The following is a 22,410-nucleotide window of genomic DNA, read 5'->3' as shown; positions in this document are numbered from 1 at the left end:
ATTGAGGGGGGGCGGCTTCCCGGGGCGGGGGTGGTGGCTGCCCACCCACCCACCCGTGCAACTGGAAGGGCGGGGGAACGGCTCCCCGCGGCGGGGGTGGTCGTCGACGGCTCGGTCCCGCCGCCCCCCCTCCGCCCCTCCGCCGCAGCCCTCCTTCCCCGCGCCCCCTGCCGGCCCGGCCCGGCCTCTCCGGCGCCTGCTGGCGGCGCTCCCAGATTCCTGCCCCCGGCCGGAGATTGGCTGCGCCAGGCGGGCCGGAGAGCGAGAAGCGGGCGCCACTGCCGCCTCCTCCTCCTTCCTCCGGCCGGGGCGGCGCGGGATGCCAAGATGCCCCCGGCGGGCGCGGCGGGGCTGCTGCTGCTGCTGCTGCTGGCCGTGGGGCCGCGGGCGCTGCGGGGCTGGGCGGGCCGGGGCGGGCCGGGCCCCTCGGAGCGGGCGGCGCTGGCGCGGGAGCGCTTCAAGGTGGTCTTCGCCCCGCTCATCTGCGAGCGGACCTGCCAGAAGGGCCGCTGCCGGGACAGCTGCAAGCCGGGCAGCAACATGACCCTCATCGGCGAGAACGGCCACGCCATGGACACGCTGACCGGCTCCGGCTTCCGCGTGGGTGAGTCTGCCCGCCCGGGGGGTCTTCCAGCCCACCCCACACCCCCACAACCAGCCCCGGGTCCCCGCTGGCCGTGGGCGGGAGGAGTTGGCGGGAGTTCAGGACTACAAAGCCCATCGGCCCGGCTCCCTGCAACTCACTCCCTTGTTGATGGGGGACGTGTTCCGCTGCCCGGTGCTTGGGGAGTCCCTTAGATGGCACGGACTACATCACCCATCAGCCGCCCCCCTCCCTCCCCCCCAGCCCGGCTCCCTGCAACTAACTCCCTTTTTGATGGGACACGGTGCTTTCCGCTTGGGGAGTCCCGTAGATGGCACGGACTACATCACCCATCAGCCGCCCCCCTCCCTCCCCCCCAGCCCGGCTCCCTGCAACTAACTCCCTTTTTGATGGGACACGGTGCTTTCCGCTTGGGGAGTCCCTTAGATGGCACGGACTACATCACCCATCAGCCGCCCCCCTCCCTCCCCCCCAGCCCGGCTCCCTGCAACTAACTCCCTTTTTGATGGGACACGGTGCTTTCCGCTTGGGGAGTCCCTTAGATGGCACGGACTACATCACCCATCAGCCGCCCCCCTCCCTCCCCCCCAGCCCGGCTCCCTGCAACTAACTCCCTTTTTGATGGGACACGTTCCACTGCCCGGTGCTTTCCACTTGGGGAGTCTCTGAGGTGGCACGGACTACACCACCCATCAGCCTCTCCGCCCGGCTCCCTGGAAGCCTTTTGTGTTCTATTGCCCAGTCCTGAGATGGCATGGACTGTAGTACCCATCGGCCCCGCCAGCCTTGCTCCCTGCAACCCCTTGTTTAATGGGACGTGTTTGGTTGTCCAATGGTTTCCACTTGGGAAGTCTCTTAAATGGCACGGACGACACCACCCATCAGCCCCAAGTTTGGCTCTCTGCAGTCCTCTTGTGGATGGGACGTGTTGTACTGCCTTTGCCACGTTCCTTGAGAGGGCATGGACTAAACTACCCATCAGTCTCTCCAACTGGGTTCCCTGCAACCCCTTTGTTGATGGGACGTGGTCTAGTGCCCATCGCTTTCCACCTTGGCAAGTCCCTCGATTGGTACGCACTACGCCACCCATCAGCCCCCAGCGTGGCTGTTTGCAACCGGTCGACAGGAGGTGTTCCCCTGCCCATCGCTTTCCACCTTGGCAAGTCCTTGGATGGCAGGGACTACGCTGCCCATTGCCCCTTCCCGATCCCCTCTGGATGCCTCCCTAGCTGAGTATCTTCCAGATGGACAAAACTCCAGTTCCCATCAGCCCCCGCCCCCTCCCAGCTCTTTTGAGAACAGTTCCCATCTTGCACAGCCCCTGAGCCATCAGCCTGTGCCAAGCCCCGTTTTTTTGCATCGCTTCCCCCTTTATCCTAAACTTGGGAATCGAGGGCACTTTGGATTGTGGGACAGAATAAACAAGCCACAAAGAATCTCACTGGAAGGAATTAACCTAGGTTTGTTTACGTTGCCTCGTGTTACTGGAAAAGCAGCAGTTTGGGATTCATTGCCTGGGAAAACAGCGAACAAGAGAGCCCGGAGGCGGCTGACTTTGTCCAGCACGCTGAACTGGTGGAGTTTTAACCTGGGTTAATTCTTGGTTTGATTTGCTTCTGGCTTAGTATGCTTCAAAGTCAGCGTTGGAAGAAATATTAGAGATCATCTAATCCAACCCGCTGCCCAAGCCGGTTACCTGTTAGTCACTGGCGTGCCTGTTAGTTAGCCTTAAACCAGTGTTTCTCGACCTTGGCAACTTGAAGTTGTCTGGACTTCAACACCCAGAATTCCCCAGCCAGCGTTAGTGTTTCTCGACCTTGGCAACTTGAAGCCGTTGAAGCTGGTTGGGGAATTCTGGGTGTTGAAGTCCAGACAACTTCAAACTGCCAAGGTTGAGAAACGCTAGCGTAGGAAGTTCTCGGCCTCTCTGCAATAGCTGTGAGTTGTGCACACTTTCCCATTTGCTAATTGCGAACATAAAACCCAGATCTTTCGGTAACCAGGTTTAACACGTTGTGAGAACACAGCGCTCTTTCTCCCAAAAAACTCCTGGCCTCATACATCCTGGCACCTTTCCATTTCTTTAACTCTGTTCGGTTTTCTCCGATCCTGTTCGTTGAGCTCAGCTTTGCAGTTTGCAGACCAGCTTTGTGTGTGTGTGTTTTTTTTTTGGGGGGGGGGGAAGGAGTCTAATCCAGCTGATCACTCTTTGTGGCTAAACAAACTGGGGATCAGCGTAATGTGGGAACCCAGCCTCGGATTTGCACATGCCGAATCTGTGGCTCGCCTTGTCCTTTCCGATGCAAGCCTGGTTTTGCACGGGGATTGGTTGGCGTGGAATTTTGTCTTTGTTTTTATTTGGGGGCAGGACAGAGTCGGTCCGGGACACTTTGCACATTGTTTTTGATTTTCATGCGCAGGCGCACCCTGGTCCCATGTTCTCTCTCTCTCTCTCTCTCTCTCTCTCCTCTCTTTCTCTTTTTCTCTCCTCTCTCTTTCTGTCTCTTTCTCCTCTCTCTTTCTCCCTTCTCTCTTTCTCTCTCTCTCTCTCTCCTCTGTCTTTTCCCCTCCTCTCTTTCTCTCTCCCTCTCTCTCTCCCCTCTTTCTCTTTTTCTCTCCTCTCTCTTTCTGTCTCTTTCTCCTCTCTCTTTCTCCCTTCTCTCTTTCTCTCTCTCTCTCTCTCCTCTGTCTTTCTCCCTCTCTTTCTCTCTCCCTCTCTCTCTCCCCTCTTTCTCTCTCCTCTCTCTCTTTAATGTCTCCCCTTCCTTCCTTCCTTCCTTCCTTCCTTCCTTCCTTTCTTTCTTTCTTTCTTTCTTTCTTTCTTTCTTTCTTTCTTTCTTTCTTTCTTTCTTTCTTTCTTTCTTTCTTTCTTTCTTCCTCTCCCTCTTGTCTCCCCTCCCCTCCACTCTCTCCCTCTCCCTCTCTCCCTCTTGTCTCCCCCCACTCTCTCTCTCCCCTCTTTCTCTCTCTCCTCTTTCTCTCTCCTCTCTCTCTTTAATGTCTCTCCTTCCTTCCTTCCTTCCTTCCTTCCTTCCTTCCTTCCTTCCTTCCTTCCTTCCTTCCTTTCTTTCTTTCTTTCTTTCTTTCTTTCTTTCTTTCTTTCTTTCTTCCTCTCCCTCTCCCTCTCCCTCTCCCTCTCTCCCTCTTGTCTCCCCCCACTCTCTCTCTCCCCTCTTTCTCTCTCTCCTCTTTCTCTCTCCTCTCTCTCTTTAATGTCTCTCCTTCCTTCCTTCCTTCCTTCCTTCCTTCCTTCCTTCCTTCCTTCCTTCCTTTCTTTCTTTCTTTCTTTCTTTCTCTCCCTCTCCCTCTCCCTCTCCCTCTCCCTCTCCCTCTCCCTCTCCCTCTCCCCCCTCTCCCTCTCCCTCTCTCCCTCTTGTCTCCCCTCCACTCTCTCTCTCTCTCTCTCTCTCTTTCTCTCTCTCTTCCCTATCTATTCTCCTCTTTCCCTGATGGAAAACTTGACTTCACATCAACAGCCCCATCTCTGGGGCCCCTCACGTGTCCAAGCTGCTCAGAAGCGCTGGCCGAGCAAACTCACACACATCAGAGGCCAACACTTGCACACACACACACACACACACACACACAGCCTCCCACCCAGCCAGTTAGTGCAAGAGCCAGCGGAATTCAGAAGGGGCTTCGTTTCGGTCACAAAGCCAAGTTCAGTTTTCAAACTAGAAGTGGCCAGTTGTTTTTTTTTTAATCCATTTGCACGCCAGGCTGTTCTGACATGCTCAACAGTGGAAGATCCAGCAATCCCTCTGCTTGGTTAGGGTTAAACTGTGGTGAGTTTCTTGGGGATTTCATCTGCTGTGTGAATCCAGCTTGTTTGGTTAGTTTATGGTGCAGATACGTTGTGCAAATGCAGAACGTGGATTTGCACAAAAATTCCCCGATTCGTCTTTCGTAAATCTCCACTTGAAATAATGCCTGTTAGGAAAGATATTTTCCCGCCTGACATCCAGTGGACAATCTTGGCTTATTGTAGAGTACTCTGATTAAATGATTATTCAGGACAGCGTGTTTTTTTAAAAAAAAATTTGGAGCCCTTTAAAAATGGGGGCACTTCCCCTCCCAGAATTCCCCACAAAGCAGGCTGGGAGTTGAAGTCTACACAAGTTAAAGTCACCAAGTTTGGGAAACGTGATTTAAAATAATAGGATAATACAGCATAGAAGTATAAAATGAAATGTAAAGTATTCTATTTCCAAATGAATACCTAATAGAGTTAATTACAAATGGCTTTCAAAACTAAAGGTGAGGAGTCCAATTATAGTGCCTTTGTTTTTAAATAAAAGCATAAAAGTAGTCCTTAATTGTATTTGAAGAAAAATGGTGTGTTGGACAAACTACAGTTAAGTCCTTGACTTACAAAACTACAGTTAAGTCCTCGACTTACAAAACTACAGTTAAGTCCTCGACTTACAAAACTACAGTTAAGTCCTCGACTTACAAAACTACAGTTAAGTCCTCGACTTGCAAAAATTTACCTTGTCACCATCTGAAGTTACATCACTGGGAAAAATGACTTAGGATCATTTTTCACACTTAGCGACCGTTGCTGCATCCCTGCGGTCACGTGATCCAAATTCAGACGCTTGACAATCTCAGTTCCCGGGGTCACGTGATCCCCCTGTTGCGACTTTCTGACAGGCAAAGTCAATGGGGTAGTCGGATGGCTAACATAACAACTGCAGTGATTCACACCTGTGACCAAACAGGTCTTAAAACGGGGCAAAACGTCCTTAACTCACTCAGCAATGTAAATTTTGGGCTCAAAGGTGGCCGTTGAAGTGAGGACTGCCTGTAGGAAAAGGAGTTTGGCTGCAGTCATCAAAGCAGGGCTCACGGTTTAAAGGCTCAGAAAGTTAGAAAGCGCGAGGTTGCGAGTTCTAGTCCTCCTGCCGGCATCTGGACCAGCTGGGCGACGCTAAGCCAACATTGGCTCCCAAGTCTAGGAAAGAGGCCAGGGCCAACCGCTTCCGGAAAAACGCGTCCCGGAGGTCTGCTGGGACATGGCCAGGCCACGGCTGGCGGCCAAACCCTGACTCGAGGGGATGAAAACAGCCTAACCATGGTTTGAAGCTGCTGCTTCTTTCTCTTCTTCTGCAAAGTGTGTGTTGTGTCGGCTATTTCAGGCAAAGCAGTGGAAACTTTTGAGGCAGCCCACGCTCTCGCTCGACTTCCGGCCTGGCAGAGCGCAAATCTTTTCCAGAAGACACAAGTTGACACCTGCAGTGGCGCCTCTGTTTTGGAGAGAGGCTGGGGTTGTGTGTCCAACTTCTGATTCATGCCTTGATTTACGCTTAAACGCGCACACACAAACAAACCGTTTGAACCCCCTCTGCAATCACCCGTTTCGGTCTTTCCGGGCTGATGTGTTTTCTTATTATGTTCATTTTATTTTCATTTTTTTACGGCAGCCCTATAGATGTTTCCAGTCTCCAATTTTTGAAATAGAATAAGAGCTGGAAGGGACCTTGGAGGTCTTCTAGTCCAGCCCCCTGCTCAAGAGAATCTCAGGCAAGAGATTTTCAAGCGATTGATGGAAACTAATCAAGGAGAGAAGCAACTTAGAATTAAGGAGAAATTGCCTGGCGGTGGGAACAATTAGCCAGCGGAACGACCTGCCTCCAGAAGTTGTGGGTGCTCCATCAGTGGAGACTTTTAAGAAGAGACTGGACAGCCCTTTGTCTGGAATGGCGTGGGCTTTCCTGCCTGAGCAGGGGGTTGGACTAGATGACCTCCAAGGTCCCTTCCAATTCTGTTGTATTCAGTTTTCGAAATGTTTAAAATGTACTTTATTACTGATAGGTGGCATTTCTGTCCACCTATCAGGTCCTTCCCAGGAGAGGCAGATGTTCTTGTCTGATGGTGTCAAAAGCATTTGTATTTATTTTAAATAAATTTTAATACGTTCTTACAAATTGGTCATGCCGCCCATCTTCCCTTATAAGAAGGTGATTCTGAAGCCTCGTTATTTTTAATTATTTGGGGAGCTAAGGACCCCATTTCATGACTGGATGGCTCGAAGACAAAGAAATGCAGCCGGGGGCAAATAAACTACAGGTCGTCCTTGTTTAGCCACCACAGTTGTTAAGTGAAGCAGTCACTAAGTGAAACCACAAGTGTACTTATGGTCTGACTTCAGCTTTCTTTTGCTGGTCAGACCTGCAAAGGCCATCAAGGCAAGCAATGGTTGCAAAGTTCTTTTCTCCACCGTCGCAAATGTGAATGGTCACTAAATGGGACAGTTGCTAAACAAGGACTATGCGTGAGCCGTTTAGTTATAGCGGTGTCAGGTTTGAGCTGATGCGTAGGAGACCCAAAGTTCCTTTCTGCACCGTCGTAAATGTGAGTGGTCACTAAATGGGGCTGATGCTCGACGAGGCCCAAAAGGGGAGAAATTAACAGGGGTGTCTCTTTCTCTCTGTTTCCCCCCCCCCCCTTGCTGCAGTGGTCTGTCCTTTGCCATGCATGAATGGCGGGCAATGCACATCTGGCAACCACTGTCTGTGCCCGCCAGAATTCACCGGCCGCTTCTGCCAGGTGCCCGTGAACCGCCAGGGGCAGCAGGCGCGGGGCCCTAGCGATGGGGCCCCCGTGGAGACGGGCTCCAGCAAGCACGCCATTTACGCTGTCCAAGTCATCTCGGATCATCACAGTGACAGCCCCTCGGGCCTGGGTTCGAAAGGCACCGTGAGCCACTCCACCTTTATGGTGCCCCTGGGCCATCACACCTCCGAAGGTAAGGGGCGAGAAAGTGGGGGCTGGGCTTGGGGGCTGCTGCGGGAGTTAACGGCGGAGCGATGAAGCCCCTCTGAGGAAAAGCAGATTTTTTTTTCTCCAATTAACCCATGCTGGTTTAATTGAGCAAATGGGTTCACTAGGAATATGTAGAATGCTTGTTCCATCGTCAGGAACCAACGTATTTTGAAAAGCAACTTTCTTGAATCCCTCAAACCTTGCAAAATGGACAAGATGTGTCCATCCTCAGTGCTCTCTGAGCCTGGTGGTTTTCTTGCAGACGTTTCATGAGCCAAACTAGGTAACATCATCAGTGCTAGAAGGGAGGGGGGAGGAGAATTGGAGGAGGAGGAGGAGGAAGAGGAGGAGGAGGACTGTGGGGTCCTTGGTGCTCTCTGAGCTTGGCTGTTTTCTTGCAGACGTTTCATGACCCGACTAGGTAACATCATCAGTGCTAGAAGGGAGTGGGGTTATGCTTGGATAATGAAACGTCTGCAAGAAAACAGCCAAGCTCAGAGAATAACAAGAACCCCAAATTTACATTATACGTGTACCACAGTATTACGAATATCTTTCACATATTTTCAGTACTGTTATCCATGTACTGTTTGCTAAATAAACACATTATTTATGTATTTATGCTACGCTAAATAAATACATTAACTCCTTTCTGAGCTGAATTTGAAATCTGGGGACAATTCTGGGCAGGGAATCTTCGAGCACGTGCAGAGGGTTTTTCTGTCTCCTACTCCAGGGTTTAAAGTGGACCCCGTCTCTTCGTGCCCTGCTTGCTCAGATTCCCAGCCTGTCATTCATCTGCTAGCTAGCGGATGAACAACAGCAACAATGACAACAAAAAGGCATTGGTCAAGAATTCAGCACTTTTTAATTTTAATTTTAAATTGATAACGTAAATCAGTTGTTTCACTGCTCCTGCAAAAGGCTGAGAATTTCTTAATTTTTAATTTTAACTGGGTTTTTATTTTTTTCTCAGGGTTTCATTTAATCTTTTTTAATTTTGTTTTAACTTTTGTATTGATTTTCTTTTAAATACCCTGTAAACCGCCCTGAGTCCTTCGGGAAAGGGCGGTATATAAATCTAAATAAATAAAATAAAATAAATAAATAACAACCCGCTATTCCAACTCATCCCAGTTTATTTTTGGGCTCCCAGTTCAGATGCACCAGCCGCTGGTCAACGTCCGAGTTCATCATCCGCCGAACGCCTCCGTGAAAGTCCACCGGATCGACAGCCTGAGCTCGGAGGGGGGTGGGCCGGGGGGCGCCCACCACCACCTCATCCAGCACCCGGCTCCGAAACCAGCCTACACCCGTCCCCCCACCCAGAAACCCCTCGGGCGCTGTTTTCAAGAGACGCTGCCCAAGCAGTCAGTGAGTGGAACAGGATCTCGGCCAGCTATTTCAACTCTGTAGGAAATCAAGCTTCCATGTTCAAGAGCAGTGTATCTGATCCAGTCAACCTTCGAGGCCAAATCGCCCTCTAGTTTGGTGCGTTTCAAGCTTGGCAACCTTTTTTTAAAGATGAGTGAACCTTAGCTACGCTGGCTGGGGAATTCTGGGAGTTGAAGTCCACCCATCTTAAAAGTTTGTCAAGTTTGAAACCACGACGACAACCCCATTCTGGCTGGATCGCAGGGTTAGATTTATTTTTATTCCCACTCATCATCAAATTCCACGTGTAGAAAGCAACACACTGGTCTCAAAGGTTGTGTGCGTCCCTCAGATCTATGAGCAGGCCCTTCGGGAACTAAACCGTATAGTAGCTTAAGGGATGGCGGGAATGAGGTAAAACTAGGAAGAAAACAGCCTGAGACCTAATCTGACAAACTTCCCAACCCTGTTTTAGCCTACTGTGGCCTGTTGGTGCCAAGGGCAAATGAGTTGTCCTCACTGAGGACTAGACGCTTAAAAGTACAAGTGGTGGTTCTCTTTCTGCCACTGGGGAGAATGAGGTTGGGACAGGACTGGGGTGGGGTGGGGAGGCTTGGGGTCGGTTTCTTTCAGGAACGAATTAAGTCATTTGCTCTTTTTTTTCTTTTTTCCTTCTTTCCTTCTTCCCTTCCGGCGTGGACTTCAGTGTGGGAGCAATCCGCTTCCGGGTCTCACGAAGCAGGAAGATTGCTGTGGCAGCATCGGCACCTCTTGGGGCCAGGCCAAGTGCCACAAATGCCCCCATCTGCAATGTAAGCCTCCAGCCGGGACCTCGCACCACCCAGCGATCAAGAGCGGAGAGACCTGCCTAAGGCACTCCCCCTCCACAATTTGTGCGCGGCTTGTCCACGGATCCCCCCTCCCCCCTCTCCATCCTACACTCCTTCGTTTACCACGCTGCTTCTCCGCTCTGCTTGAATTTTGGCAGGATTTGCAGCCCCCGAGTGGGGAGACCCGTCCACGGCACACACACACACACACACACACACACACACACACACACAAACTCACACGGGGCCCGCTCCAGGCCTTTTGGGGCCTCCCACACCCCTTTGAGACACCCCGCTCTCCTTACTTGTCCCTTGCTCCAACTTAAGGACCTGCAGGATCGTTTTAATGACTGTAGCTGAGAGTGCTGGGATTGGGGTCATTGAGCAAAGCGGCCATGTGGCATCTTGCGTGATGACCGCTTTGCACAATGACCAAGATTCCGGTTGGAGTTGTTGTAAATTGAGAACTCTCTGCACAACTGACGCACGTGTGCAAGAACCGTCTGGATGACAGCCTGTCCCAAGATAGGGTCTTGAGGCTATGTGATTTGTCGTTTACGAAGTCCGCTGAATCAAGACCCTTTCATTGTTTAATGTTATTTATTTTATTTTTTTTATAATTCAGGAGTTAGAAGTGAAACTAGTAGAGGAATGTGGAAGGCTTAAATGCTCGCTGTGTACTCTTTTTTCCAGATCTGGGTGTGCAAAAGACGATGGGGAGTGATTGTCCACAGGGATACAAGCGACTTAACAGCACTCACTGCCAGGGTAATTAATAATAATAATAATAATAATAATAATAATAATAATAATAATAATAATAATAATAATAATAACAATAACAATAATAATAAATAATAATAATGCCTTCACGAGTGGGGTGTGTACGTTCCACGTCTGTTGTGTTTTGGAATTTGAATGTCACTGAATTGGAAAATAAAATCTTCTGTCAGGGTTGCCCTTGCTTCAAATTGTTTTGACAACGTTTTGACCCCGAGTTCGAGTCCTGACTCAGCTCTCCCTTTCTACTGGGGTGTCGCACATGGGACTTGAGGTGAGGCATCCAATTGGCCTCTACGTGGGGGATAAGTAACCTCGGAGCAGTCTCGGGATCAACGTCCTTCTATCTTCTGGAGGATATTTGGAAAAATGATGTTTGCAGCAGGAATACGACCAGACTGAATTCTTAACTCTGGTCTGGGGTTGGACTAGATGATCTCCCGGATCTCTTCCAGCCAAACCTTGGAATCTGTGATGTTTTTTTAGTATGCTTTTCGTGGGTTTTAGTGGGGAGTGGGGGTTAAGGGAGGCCAGGCCAACTGGCTCTGTCCTCCAATTCTAGGAATTTTGGTTGAAATCATTCCAGAAAACAGAGAGGAGAATCCAGTTGAATTAAAGGCTACATAAATGTCTTAAAATGGTTTCCTTGCCACTCTTCGCCATGCAGGTAGTCCTCAACTTACGACTGGCCACTCAGCAGCCGTTTGAAGTTACAATGCACCTGCCTGGAATTCTTTATGACCCGGGTTCAAAGTTGTCCCAGCAAGCGGTCATGTGCCACAGAGCACATTTAAGGCTGTTCAGGCACATGTATGGCCACGGGTAGCATACTGCGGCCACACGGCTGCACCTCATCACCGTCTTGCCCCAAAATTGGAATTTCCTTGTGGGTTTTGGCAAAACCACACCCGTCACAAACCGTGGGTTCACTTAACCACCGCTGCCAGAAAAACGGTGGGGTGATCCAACTCATGACCGTGATGGGCAAACTGTATTATGGTCGTAACTCGAGGATTACCCCCGGCGTGGCAGCGTGAATCGTGTGGGATCGTACCCGGAGTTCCTGCCCTGCTTGCTGCGTGCCACCAGGTGCCAGGAATGGTTCTTCAATCCCGCTCCCCATCATACAACCTCAGAGAGCGGAAATTGAAAGGGCCAGACTGGTTAAGTAATTGTCTTTGCCTTTTCCTTTCCCACAGACATCAATGAGTGTGCCATGCAAGGTGTGTGCCAAGGAGGAGAGTGTTTGAACACCCAAGGAAGCTTCCGTTGCGCGTGTAAACCAGGGCAGGTTTTGGGACCTTCGCGCACCCACTGTGTGCGTATGTATCTTGACAGGATGGGGTGGGGGACTTTCAACTCTCTTTTTCTCTCTCTCTTATTCTATTCTATTCTACTCTACTCTACTCTACTCTACTCTACTCTACTCTACTCTACTCTACTCTACTCTACTCTACACTATCCCGTTCCGTTCTGTTCCATTCCATTCCATTCCATTCCATTCCATTCCATTCCATTCCATTCCATTCCATTCTATTCTATTCTATTCTATTCTATTCTATTCTATTCTATTCTATTCTATTCTATTCTATTCTATTCTACTCTACTCTACTCTACTCTACTCTACTCTACTCTCTATTCCGTTCCATTCTATTCTATTCTGTTCCGTTCCATTCCATTCTATTCTATTCTACTCTACTCTACTCTACTCTACACTCTATTCCCTTCTATTCTATTCTATCCTATTCTACTCTACTCTACACTCTATTCCGTTCCGTTCCATTCCATTCCATTCTATTCTACTCTACTCTACTCTACTGTACTCTACACTCTATTCCGTTCCATTCTATTCTATTCTATTCTATTCTATTCTATTCTATTCTATTCTGTTCTGTTCCGTTCCATTCTATTCCATTCCATTCCATTCCATTCCATTCCATTCCATTCCATTCTATTCTATTCTCCATCAGAATGTGGATAATATATTGGGACAGAAATTATAACAATTTGCAAACTAAAATCAGAATAATAGAGTAAAACTGGAGAGCCAACTAGAATCTCAGATTCGGTGTCCTTTTTAACCCAGGGGCTGCATTCCCACCCCACAACCCCTGTCGCAATTGTGTCGCCGGGTGGGGCAGTTCCTCTTTTTCCCTGTGAACCTCTGCCTTCTCTGATCGCCCTCTCTGTCCCTCATTTTTGGGGAGCACAGCGGAGAAAGCCGTGGAGAGGAGCCTGTGTTTCCGGCTGGTGAGCCCCGAGCAGCAGTGCCAACATCCGCTCTCAACCAAGCTCAGCCGGCAGACGTGCTGCTGCAGCGTGGGCAAAGCCTGGGGCGTCCATTGCGAGCGATGTCCGGCCGACGGAACAGGTGAGTCGAAGGGCAGATGGGTGGGGGCGGAAACATTGGTTGTCGGCCACCTCAAACTCACCTGCTCGGATCTATTCTATTCTATTCTATTCTATTCTATTCTATTCTATTCTATTCTATTCTATTCTATTCTATTCTATTCTTCTATTCTATTCTATTCTTTCCATATTCTACTCTACTCTACTCTACTCTGCTCTGCTCTACTCTACTCTACTCTACTCTACTCTACTCTACTCTACTCTACTCTACTCCGCTCTACTCCACTCCATTCCATTCCATTCCATTCCATTCCATTCCATTCCATTCTATTCTATTCTATTCTATTCTATTCTATTCTATTCTATTCTATTCTATTCTTTCTGTATTCTCTATTCTAATTCTAATTCTAATTTTAATTCTGTTCTTCCTGAAGGGCATCTGACTGTCTTGTTTTTCCCTCCCGGCTGAGTAGCAGCCTTCAGAGAAATCTGCCCTGCTGGGAGAGGCTACCACATTCAGACTTTGCACCAAACTCTGACCATCCAGGGAGAGAGTGAATTCGTACTACAGATCCACCCGGACGCTACTAGTGACGTGCCACAACCACGCCCGGAGCCCCCCACCCCTCCCGCCTTGGGTAGCGATTCCCAGGAAGCAGAAGGTTAGGATTCGCTGGCGCGGGATACGGACGGCGGTGGGCTTCTGGGCGAGCTGTGGGCTTTTGGGAGGCGAAGGGAGGGCCGTGAGCGCATTCACAAAATGGCTGCCTCGGCACGTAGGGCTGGTGCGATACAGGCAGCCCTCGACTTACAAGGGTTTCATTTAGCGAGCGTTCGAAGTTACGCTGTTGAAAAAAGCGACTTACGATCATTTTTAATGCTTATAACTTGCAGCATCCCTCTGGTTGCATGAGCAGAATTCGGATGCATGGGAACTGACTCATATTTATGACGGTCGCAGCGTCCCGGAGGGGGGCGGTGTAACGTGATCCCCTTTTGCGACCTTCCGACAAGCCAAGTCAATGGGAAAGCCAGATTCCCTTAACTTAGTTACTAACTGATCAACTGCAGTGATTCCCTTAACGACGGAGGCATGAAAGGTCGTAAAACAGGACACAACTCACTTAACAAGAGAAATTTGGGGCTCAGTTGTGACCGTAAGTCGAGGACTATCTGTAGACTCACGGATAAGCCCATCTGTGGATAAGCTGAAGCCAATATTTGGTTGTATTTTGGGAGCTAAATGTTTTGACTTATGTTCAAGTAGATACGGAATTAAGGTTCCTTTTAGATTCTGTCTTTCTGCATTCTGCTTTTCGGCCAATTTTCTTCCCTTTTTCCTTAATCTCAGCTACCCAAAATCAGAGCATTTTGTTCCACTGCGGGTTGTGATTTTAAAGCCAATTTTCCTTTCACGACCACTCCAGTCCCAACAACTCAGCTGCACCAACAGCGGTGTAAAAAGTGGCCTTTTGTGTTTGATCTTGCCACAGTGCTCAATGTAGCTTGACCTTCAACAGCATGAGGTCTGGAAACTTGGCTTTTCTTCCCGTAAAGCAAACCCTCCCAGATAAGGACAAAATCTAAAGCTGAGATTTGAAGGCTTTTTATTTCCGAGTGACGTGAGTTTGGATTAAAATCATAACTTGGGGCACAACAGGATTTTTTTATTTTATTTTTTACTGCCAAAGAACAGCTTTGAAAGCTGTTTCATAGGTTTGCAGGAGTTGTTTGACTTGGTTTAGTGCCAGCCACCAAAATCAAGTGATTTACTGCGGTCTTAAAGAAGAAAGAACATTTCTGGATTTTATAACTGCAGAGATTTTTTTTTTAAGTTGAGGGTGAGTTGGTTTCTTTATTTTTTTAAAAAAAAGAATAAGCACATTCCTGGACTTTATGATTGAAGAGGTGTGCTGCGTATGAAAACAAACCTACAAGTTTCTAGTCCTTGGGATTCCAAGAAGGCCACTTCATTTGCAATTGCTGCAGCCAGAGAGCAGCACGTAAAAATAATATTTTGCTAGGATTTTTTTTAAATAAGCTTTTAGAAAAATGCCGCAATGGAACTGGACTGGACACCAGTTATTATGGAAATGCAATTTTAGCAATGGATGAAAATTAAGGAGAGAACCAATTAGAAATAAGGAGGAATTTCCTGGCAGTGGAAACAATTACAGGTTGTCCTTGACTTACAACAATGAAACTGGTGACTTAGGACCGTTTTTCACACTTAGTGACCATTGCAGCATCCTCATGGTCGCGTGATCAAAATTCAGATGCTTGGAAATTGACTCATATTTATGACGGTTGCCGTGTCCCAGAATCACGTGATCCCTTTTTGTGACCTGCTGAGAAGCAACGTCAGTGGAGAAGCCAGATTGACTTAACAGCCACGTTACTAACTGAGCTACTGCAGTGGTTCACTTAACAACCGTGGCCAGAAAGGTCGTAAAATGGAGCCAAATTCCTTTTAACAACTGCCTCACTTAGCAACAGAAATGTTGGGCTTCGTTGTGATCCTAAGTCAAGGACTAACTGTAATCTGAAGTTGCGGAGGTTTTTAAGAAGAGACTGGACAATCGTTAGGGTCTTCTGTTCGAGCAGTGGGTTAGACTAGATGACCTCCAAGGTCCCTTCCAACTTTTCTGTTATTATTTTTTTATTTTTTTATTTTATTTTATTTTAATTCCATTTATATCCCGCCCTTCTCCGAAGACTCAGGGCGGCTTACAAGCTTATTAGAAGAAGGGTCTCTGTTCTCGCGGGCATTAATTCTCATCAGAAGTTCTAATCACTGTTCTATCTCTGGCTTATGTTTTGCAGCGGCTACTCCACCGATGGTAAGTGTGAGGTCCACTGGAGAACTGTGGAAGAGGTAAACAAAAATTCTGTGAAACAAATAAAGGAATGGCCATCTTCAAACACAACGCAATCTCTGTGAAAGCCCTAATAAGCAGGCATAGACATAGAATGAAGGCTACTGCTAAGCTTGTAAGCCGCCCTGAGTCTTCGGAGAAGGGCGGGATATAAATGGAATTAATTTTTTTTTAAAAAAAATGGTTGCTGATTGGACCGTGAGCCACCAGGAGATGATAAGAGGGCTCTCCAGAGGTCATTTCAATCGGTCTTCTGCTTTTCAACCTATTCTCCTAAAGCACCGGGAGGCAGGAGAGAAGCAACCTAGAATTAAAGAAAAAAATTCCCAGCAGTGAGAAAAATTGACCAGTGGAACGGTTTGCCACCAGATGCTCCCTATAACTTCTTTTAAGAAGAGACCGGACAGCCGTTTGTCTAGACCGGGGGTAGGCAACCTCGGCTCTTTTATGACTCATGGACTTCAACTCCCAGAATTCCTGAGTCAGCCTGACTCAGGAATTCTGGGAGTTGAAGTCCAAAAAGAGCCGAGGTTGCCTACCCCTGGTCTAGAATGGCATAGGCCGGTCTGCAGCTGTATCTTGTCTTCCTGTTCATTGCCTGTTCTTCTCTTTCTTTCTCGACATCTCCAGTTGCCCAGAGACACGACGATTTCGGAAGAGCAGGGGGTATTTTTCGCCAACACCCCGACTTTGGGTCCTCGGTACCCCGGTAAATGACAGCAAAAGCATCCTCAATACCGTTTCCCCAGCCTTGTGGGGTGGGGGGAGGAAATTTTCTCAACGGGGCTTCCTGTGTTCTTTGCAGTGGTGATCACCAAGCCGACCGTCGCAGTTGTGGTGAAGTACCCCGAAGAGGACAGAATGGATGAATTTTACATGCCCCCAACTCAAGAGACGGGTGAGCCTCCCACCCCACCCCGGCCCAGATTATGTTCCTTCGTCCTCTTTTTCCGGAAAGAAAAGTTTTAATTTTAGTTAGTTTAATAGAGTTCTCTTGCTTGAGCAGGGGGTTGGACTAGATGACCTCCAAGGTCCCTTCCAGCTTGGTTATTCTGTAGTGTTGAGAAAATGGCCAGTGTCGGAACTATTGTAACTATTTCCCTGCCTTTCTCTCTCTCTCTCTTCCCAAAACAGAGGTGGACATCTGCAAATTAAACCACAACATCTGCAGCCACGGTGAATGCATCCCGACCAGGACCGGATTTACCTGCCAGTGTTACCAAGGTTACCGATGGCATCCTCAGCACAGGTATTGTGTAGGTAAGAGGCAGCTTCCTTCAAAGGTTTGAGCTTGAGCAGGAGGTTCAATCGGAATAGAGCTGAAAGGGACCTTGGAGGTCTTCTAGTCCAGCCCCCTGCTCAAGCAGGACACCCTTCTCTCCTCCTCCTCCTCCTCCTCCTCCTCCTCTGAATAACAGAATTGGAAGGGACCTTGGAGGTCTTCTAGTCCAACCCCCTGCTCAAGAAGTAGACCCTATACCATTCCAGACAAGCGGCTATGCATGCTTTTCTTAAAAACCTCCAGTGATGAAGCACCCGCAGTTTCTGGTGGCAAGCTGTTAGGCTGGTTAATTGTCCTCACTCTTATAGGAAATCTCTCCTTAATTCCAGGTTGCTTCTCTCCTTGGTTAGTTTCCATCCATCGTTTCTTGTCCTGCCTTCTGGGGCTTTGGAAAATAAGTTGAACCCCACCCCCGCTTCTTTGTGAGATATTGGAATACTGCTATCATGTCCCGTCCCCCCCCCCGATCCTTCTTTTCTCCGGACTGGACACACCCAGTTCCTGCAACCGTTTTTCAGCCTTGGTGGAGCAGTGGGCTGATGCCTCCTTAAGGAACACCAGCTGCCTGCAATTAGTGCAGGTTCGAGTCCCACCAGGCTCAAGGTTGACTCAGCCTTCCATCCTTCCCAGGTAGGTAAAATGAGGACCCAGATTGTTGGGGGCAATAAGCTGACTTTGTAATAATGCCGCTTGGGGGTGTGTGTGAAAGCCCTAATAAGCAGGCATATACATAGAATGAAGGCTACTGCTAAGCTTGTAAGCCGCCCTGAGTCTTCGGAGAAGGGCGGGATATAAATGGAATTAATAAAAATAAAAAAATATGTTTTGGTCTCCAGGCCTTTAATCATCGTAATTGCTCTTCTCTGCTCTTTTTCCAAAGTCTCAACACCTTTTTTTGTAATGTAAGGTTGGACTAGATGACCGCCCCCCCCCCAGGCCCCTTCCAACTCATTCTGTTACTCTGTTATTCATCCAAGAAGCTTCTTCAGTTCTGAAAAAGAACTGAAGAAGCTTCTTGGAGAAGAAGCGAAATGTTTTCAATGGAAAGGGGGGGGGAAACAACAACCCCCCCCAAAAAAAAGTCCAGTCGTCTTTTACGTAGAAATAAACCTCGGGGGATTCTTGTTCTTTCCTTCGCCCTCCCCAGATGTCAACGAGTGTGAATTGGAGCTGTGTGGCAACGGGAAAGGCGTGTGCATGAACACCGGTGGGTCGTACAATTGCCACTGCAACCGGGGCTACCAGCTGAAAGTGCAGAAGGGGATCCGATCCTGCTCGGGTGAGGCTTCCAAAGAACTGGGGTGGATGGGTGGAGACGAATGAAGGAGAGAAGACAGCCCAGAACTAAGGAGGAAATTTCCTGACGGAAATTAGTCGATCCGTGGAACGAGTTGCCTTCAGAATAAACGATCGCCCTTAAGACTTACTGTTAAGGAATTTGTTGTGCAGAGGTCTCCTTGTGCTACCAAAGAGTTGCACAGACAAGGAAGGGTACTGAGAGCAGCAAGAGTCACACAAGGAGTACACTGAGTTGTAAAAGCAAAAAGTATTTTACTTTGAGGGTGGTGTAAAAACAGAAATGCACAGTCAAAAATAAACAGTCCAAGTAGCAATCCAAATACAAAGTCTTCTTACCGGTCCAGAGGTCAATACCCAGTTCAGGTTTACAACAGTAGTAAACCAACAGCAGAGCAAAAACAGTAATAGTAGAGAGCAGTGAATTCAGAGAGAGAAAGAAGCTACGTTCCTAGCTTCCTCTTATGGCCATGAGAACACTTACACACCCATTGGCCAATTAACTTCTTAAAGTCATAACATTATGGTTAATATATTTTCAACCCAACATTGTAGGCTAACACCATATGCCTAACACTTACATACCGCTTCACGGTGCTTCACAGCCTTCTCTAAGCAGCTTTTACAGAGTCAGCCTCTCGCCCCTTGCAACAGTCTGGCTCCTCATCCTTTTTCCCGACCTTGGAAGGATGGCAGTCTTGAGTCAGCCTTAAGTTGGTCAGGATTGAACTCCTGGCAGCGGGCAGAGTCAAGCTTAATTACTGCATTCTAACTACTGTGAAGCCAGGCAGGAAAGAATAAGGAAGGAAAGAAGGGAAATAGTGATAACCCTTAGACCTATATACCACTTCACAGTGCTTTACAGCTGAGTGGTTTATAGATTCAGCCTCTGGACCCCAACAACTCGGATCCTCATTTGACCGACCTCAGAAGGATGGAAGGCTGAGTCGACCTTGAGCCGGTCAGGATCGAACTGCTGGCAGTGGGCAGAATTTAGGCTGCAATGCTGCCTTCTGACCACTCTGCCCCTATGGCAAAGGAATAGGAAAAGGAATAGAATAGCAATAGCCCTTAGACTTATATACCGCTTCACAGGGCTTTACCACCCTCTCTAAGGGGTTTTACAGATTCAGCCTCTGGCCCCCAACAACTTGGCTCCTCATTTTACCGACCTCAGAAGGATGGAAGGCTGAGTCAACCCTGAGCCGGTCAGGATCGAACTCCTGGCAGTGGGCAGAGTGTAGCCTGCAATACTGCAATCTAACCACTGTGCCGCCACGGCTCTTTAGAAGTTGTGGGTGCTCCATCACTGGAGGTTTTTAAGAAGAGATTGGAGAGCCATTTGTCTGAAAATGGAATAGGATTTTCTGCCTAAGCAGGGGGTTGGACTAGAAGACCTCCCGGGTCCCTTCCAGCCCTGTTATTCTTTTATTGGGTTATTGAGTCAGGGAGGAGATGCTGGAGACACCCCAGATCTCCCCCCCTCCCTTTGTTCACTCTTTTGCCTCCCTCTCCCATTAGACATTGATGAATGCGCCCGGCCCAACATCTGCGGAGACGGCGGTTCTTGCATCAACTTCCCAGGGCACTACAAATGTGACTGCCATCCGGGCTATCGGCTGAAGCCCTCCCGACAGCCCTTGTGTGAGGGTACGCAGTGGAGACGCAGGCCGGGGGATTCTTTGGTGCCGGTCTGAGCTGGATGGTTTTCTGGCAGACATTTCACGACCACATAGGCAACGTCATCAGTGTGGCTACAGAGACGCACTGATCAGGGTCAATGCAACCGTCATAAACCGTCATGAATATGAGTTAGTTATGAAGCGCCTGAGTTTGGATCACGTGACCCTGGGGATGTTGCAACAGTCGTAAATGTGAAAATTAGAATAGAATAAGAATAGAATAAGAATAAGAATAAGAATAGAATAGAATAGGAGAATGGAATGGAATGGAATGGAAGAATAGAATAGAATAGAATAAGAGAGAATGGAATGGAATAGAATAGAATAGAATAAGAGAAAGGAATGGAATAAGAGAGAATGGAATGGAATAAGAATGGAATAGAATTAGAATAGAATAGAATAGAATGGAATGGAATAAGAGAGAATGGAATGGAATGGAATAGAATAGAATAAGAGAATGGAATTGTTGTGATTCAGGGTCAGCCTGTGGGTTCGGCAGTTGGGTCGGACGACTCAGAGGAGGAGGAGGGGGGTGTTGAAGAGCTTGCTGATGATGGCCTTGAGGCTCCGCAGAGCCCTCAGCCAGGCCCCTCCCACCTGGTCACGATGGAGGCCCAGCTGTGTGAGCCTGACAGCGTGGGTGAAGATGACCCACAGCTGGCCCTGTTCAAGGACGCCTGACGCAGGAGGCAGTCAATCAGGAGTAAACAGAGGAAGGCAATGGGGCACCTCGGAAGGAGGCAGAGAGAAGCCACACCCTGAACTGTCTATAAGGGGGATGTGTGGGAGGGCTGGTTTGCTGAAGGCAACCGCTTGAATAGTTCCTGTTTCTTAGCTCCTGTTTCATGGTTGGTGTCTTGTTTTTGCTCTGTTTTATGTTAATAAATTTGGCAGGCTTCATTCCAGCCTCTTGCCGTTTGTAAAGGGGTTGTCCCTGCTTTTGCTGCAGGGCCGGTAGCAGGCTGGTACAGAACAGGAATGGAATGGAATGGAATGGAATGGAATAGAATAGAATAGAATAGAATAGAATAGAATAAGAGAGAATGGAATGGAATAAGAATAGAATAGAATTAGAATAGAATAGAATAAGAGAATGGAACAGAATAGGAGGGAATGGAACAGAATAGAATAAGAGAATGGAATAGAATAGAATAGAATCAACAGGAGAGGATATGGGAGGGGAGAAAAGGAGAAGAGAAAAGAGAATGAAAACAAGAGGAGAGGAGAATAGAAATTGAAATATAGAAATAGAACAGAATATAGAATAAAATAGGAGAAAGACACGGGGAGAAAAAGAAGGGGGAGAGAGTCACTTTTTCCCCAGTGCCGTTGTAACCTTGAACGGTCGCTAAATGAACCATTGTAAGTCGGGGACTGTCTGTATCCTCAAAAGCCCTCTGGAGATCTCACCCAAGTTCTCTTCTCCTGAGAAAAACATTCCAAAAAGCATTATCCAAAAAGAAAGGGTAGGAGAAAAAAAAACTTTGGCAAATGTTAGCAGCTTTATCGGCGCTGACCTCTTTTTTTCTTTTCCAGTAATAATTTTTTAAAAAAAAAAAATTGTTTGCCTTTCAGATATTGATGAATGTCTTGAGCCCGGGACTTGCCCGGATGGGAGATGCGAAAATAAACCTGGGAGTTATAAATGTATCCCCTGCCAGCCAGGCTTCCGGGCCCAAAACGGCATATGTTACGGTAAGACATACTGCAACCGGTCTCAGCTTTTTTTTTATAGTTGTTGTTTTTAAAAAGAGTTAAGCATCTAGTCCTCATTATTAAAAACCTCAGCCTTTCTGCTTGTTTTTAAAAAGAGTCTAGTCCTCACAACTGAAGAATATTGTCAGACTTTCTGGTTGTTGTTCTTTTTTTTTAAAAAAAAAAAGTCTAGTCCTCATGACTTGAAAATATCGTCACACTTTATGGGTATTTTCAAAAAAAGAGTCCAGTCCTCATGACTAAACAAATATTGTCAGACTTTATGGTTGTTTTAAAAGGAGTCTACTCTTTTTAAAATCTATATTGTGCATTTAAAATATATTGTAAGGCTTTATTGTTTGTTTGTTTTTTAAAAAAGTTAAGCGTCTAGTCCTCGTGATGAAAAAAGGTTCAGATTTGATGGTTGTTTTGGAAGGCCTCTTGAGGAGGTCTCTTCCGGCCCTATGATTCTCTAGCGCTCACGCATTGAAAGAGCTCGTTGTCCGGTTTTTGTCCCCTCCAGATGTGGATGAGTGCGCCGAGGATGCTACTTGCAAACACGGCTGGTGCGAAAACATGGCCGGCTCCTTCCGTTGCTCCTGCGGTGAAGGCTTCGTGCCGGCCGCTGATTTCCGCAGCTGCGTCGGTAAATTCCTTTCCGCGTCCTGGGCAGAAAGCTTAGCTCAGTCCATCAGAAAAATAAATTCCGAAACGGGTTTTTTTTTCAACCACGAAGTGATTGCAGTCTCGCCTCCCAGCTCAACAGCTCACCGGCTGTTTCGAAGCACAGCTCCTGAGGCTGCTTGCAGACCTTTTGCTATATTGGGGGGGGGGTCTTGTGGGATGGTTCCAGGACTCCCCCTAACTCAGGAGAGTC

General features: G+C 48.0%; 1 protein-coding gene across 1 annotated transcript in view; it reads left to right on the top strand.

The window, feature by feature from the left end:
- Nucleotides 1-260: 260 nt before the first annotated feature.
- LTBP3 (latent transforming growth factor beta binding protein 3) overlaps nucleotides 261-22,410 on the top strand; it is a 31,332-nt gene continuing 9,182 nt past the window's right edge. Inside the window, exons 1-16 of the mRNA XM_081340197.1 lie at nucleotides 261-604; nucleotides 7,062-7,352; nucleotides 8,526-8,743; nucleotides 9,450-9,555; nucleotides 10,267-10,341; nucleotides 11,553-11,675; nucleotides 12,566-12,724; nucleotides 13,176-13,364; nucleotides 15,526-15,542; nucleotides 16,209-16,287; nucleotides 16,384-16,476; nucleotides 16,713-16,838; nucleotides 18,008-18,139; nucleotides 19,678-19,806; nucleotides 21,414-21,533; nucleotides 22,057-22,179. Coding sequence (XP_081196323.1) covers nucleotides 328-604; nucleotides 7,062-7,352; nucleotides 8,526-8,743; nucleotides 9,450-9,555; nucleotides 10,267-10,341; nucleotides 11,553-11,675; nucleotides 12,566-12,724; nucleotides 13,176-13,364; nucleotides 15,526-15,542; nucleotides 16,209-16,287; nucleotides 16,384-16,476; nucleotides 16,713-16,838; nucleotides 18,008-18,139; nucleotides 19,678-19,806; nucleotides 21,414-21,533; nucleotides 22,057-22,179 — 2,257 coding nt within the window. The 5' untranslated portion in view covers nucleotides 261-327. The remainder of the gene's footprint in view (nucleotides 605-7,061; nucleotides 7,353-8,525; nucleotides 8,744-9,449; nucleotides 9,556-10,266; nucleotides 10,342-11,552; nucleotides 11,676-12,565; nucleotides 12,725-13,175; nucleotides 13,365-15,525; nucleotides 15,543-16,208; nucleotides 16,288-16,383; nucleotides 16,477-16,712; nucleotides 16,839-18,007; nucleotides 18,140-19,677; nucleotides 19,807-21,413; nucleotides 21,534-22,056; nucleotides 22,180-22,410) is intronic.

This window comes from Vipera berus (assembly GCF_964194415.1).
Source record: "Vipera berus genome assembly, chromosome: 16".
Classification (NCBI taxonomy): Eukaryota; Metazoa; Chordata; class Lepidosauria; order Squamata; family Viperidae; genus Vipera; species Vipera berus.
Note: the sequence above shows the minus strand (reverse complement) of the source record. Positions and strands in the feature narration are given on the sequence as shown.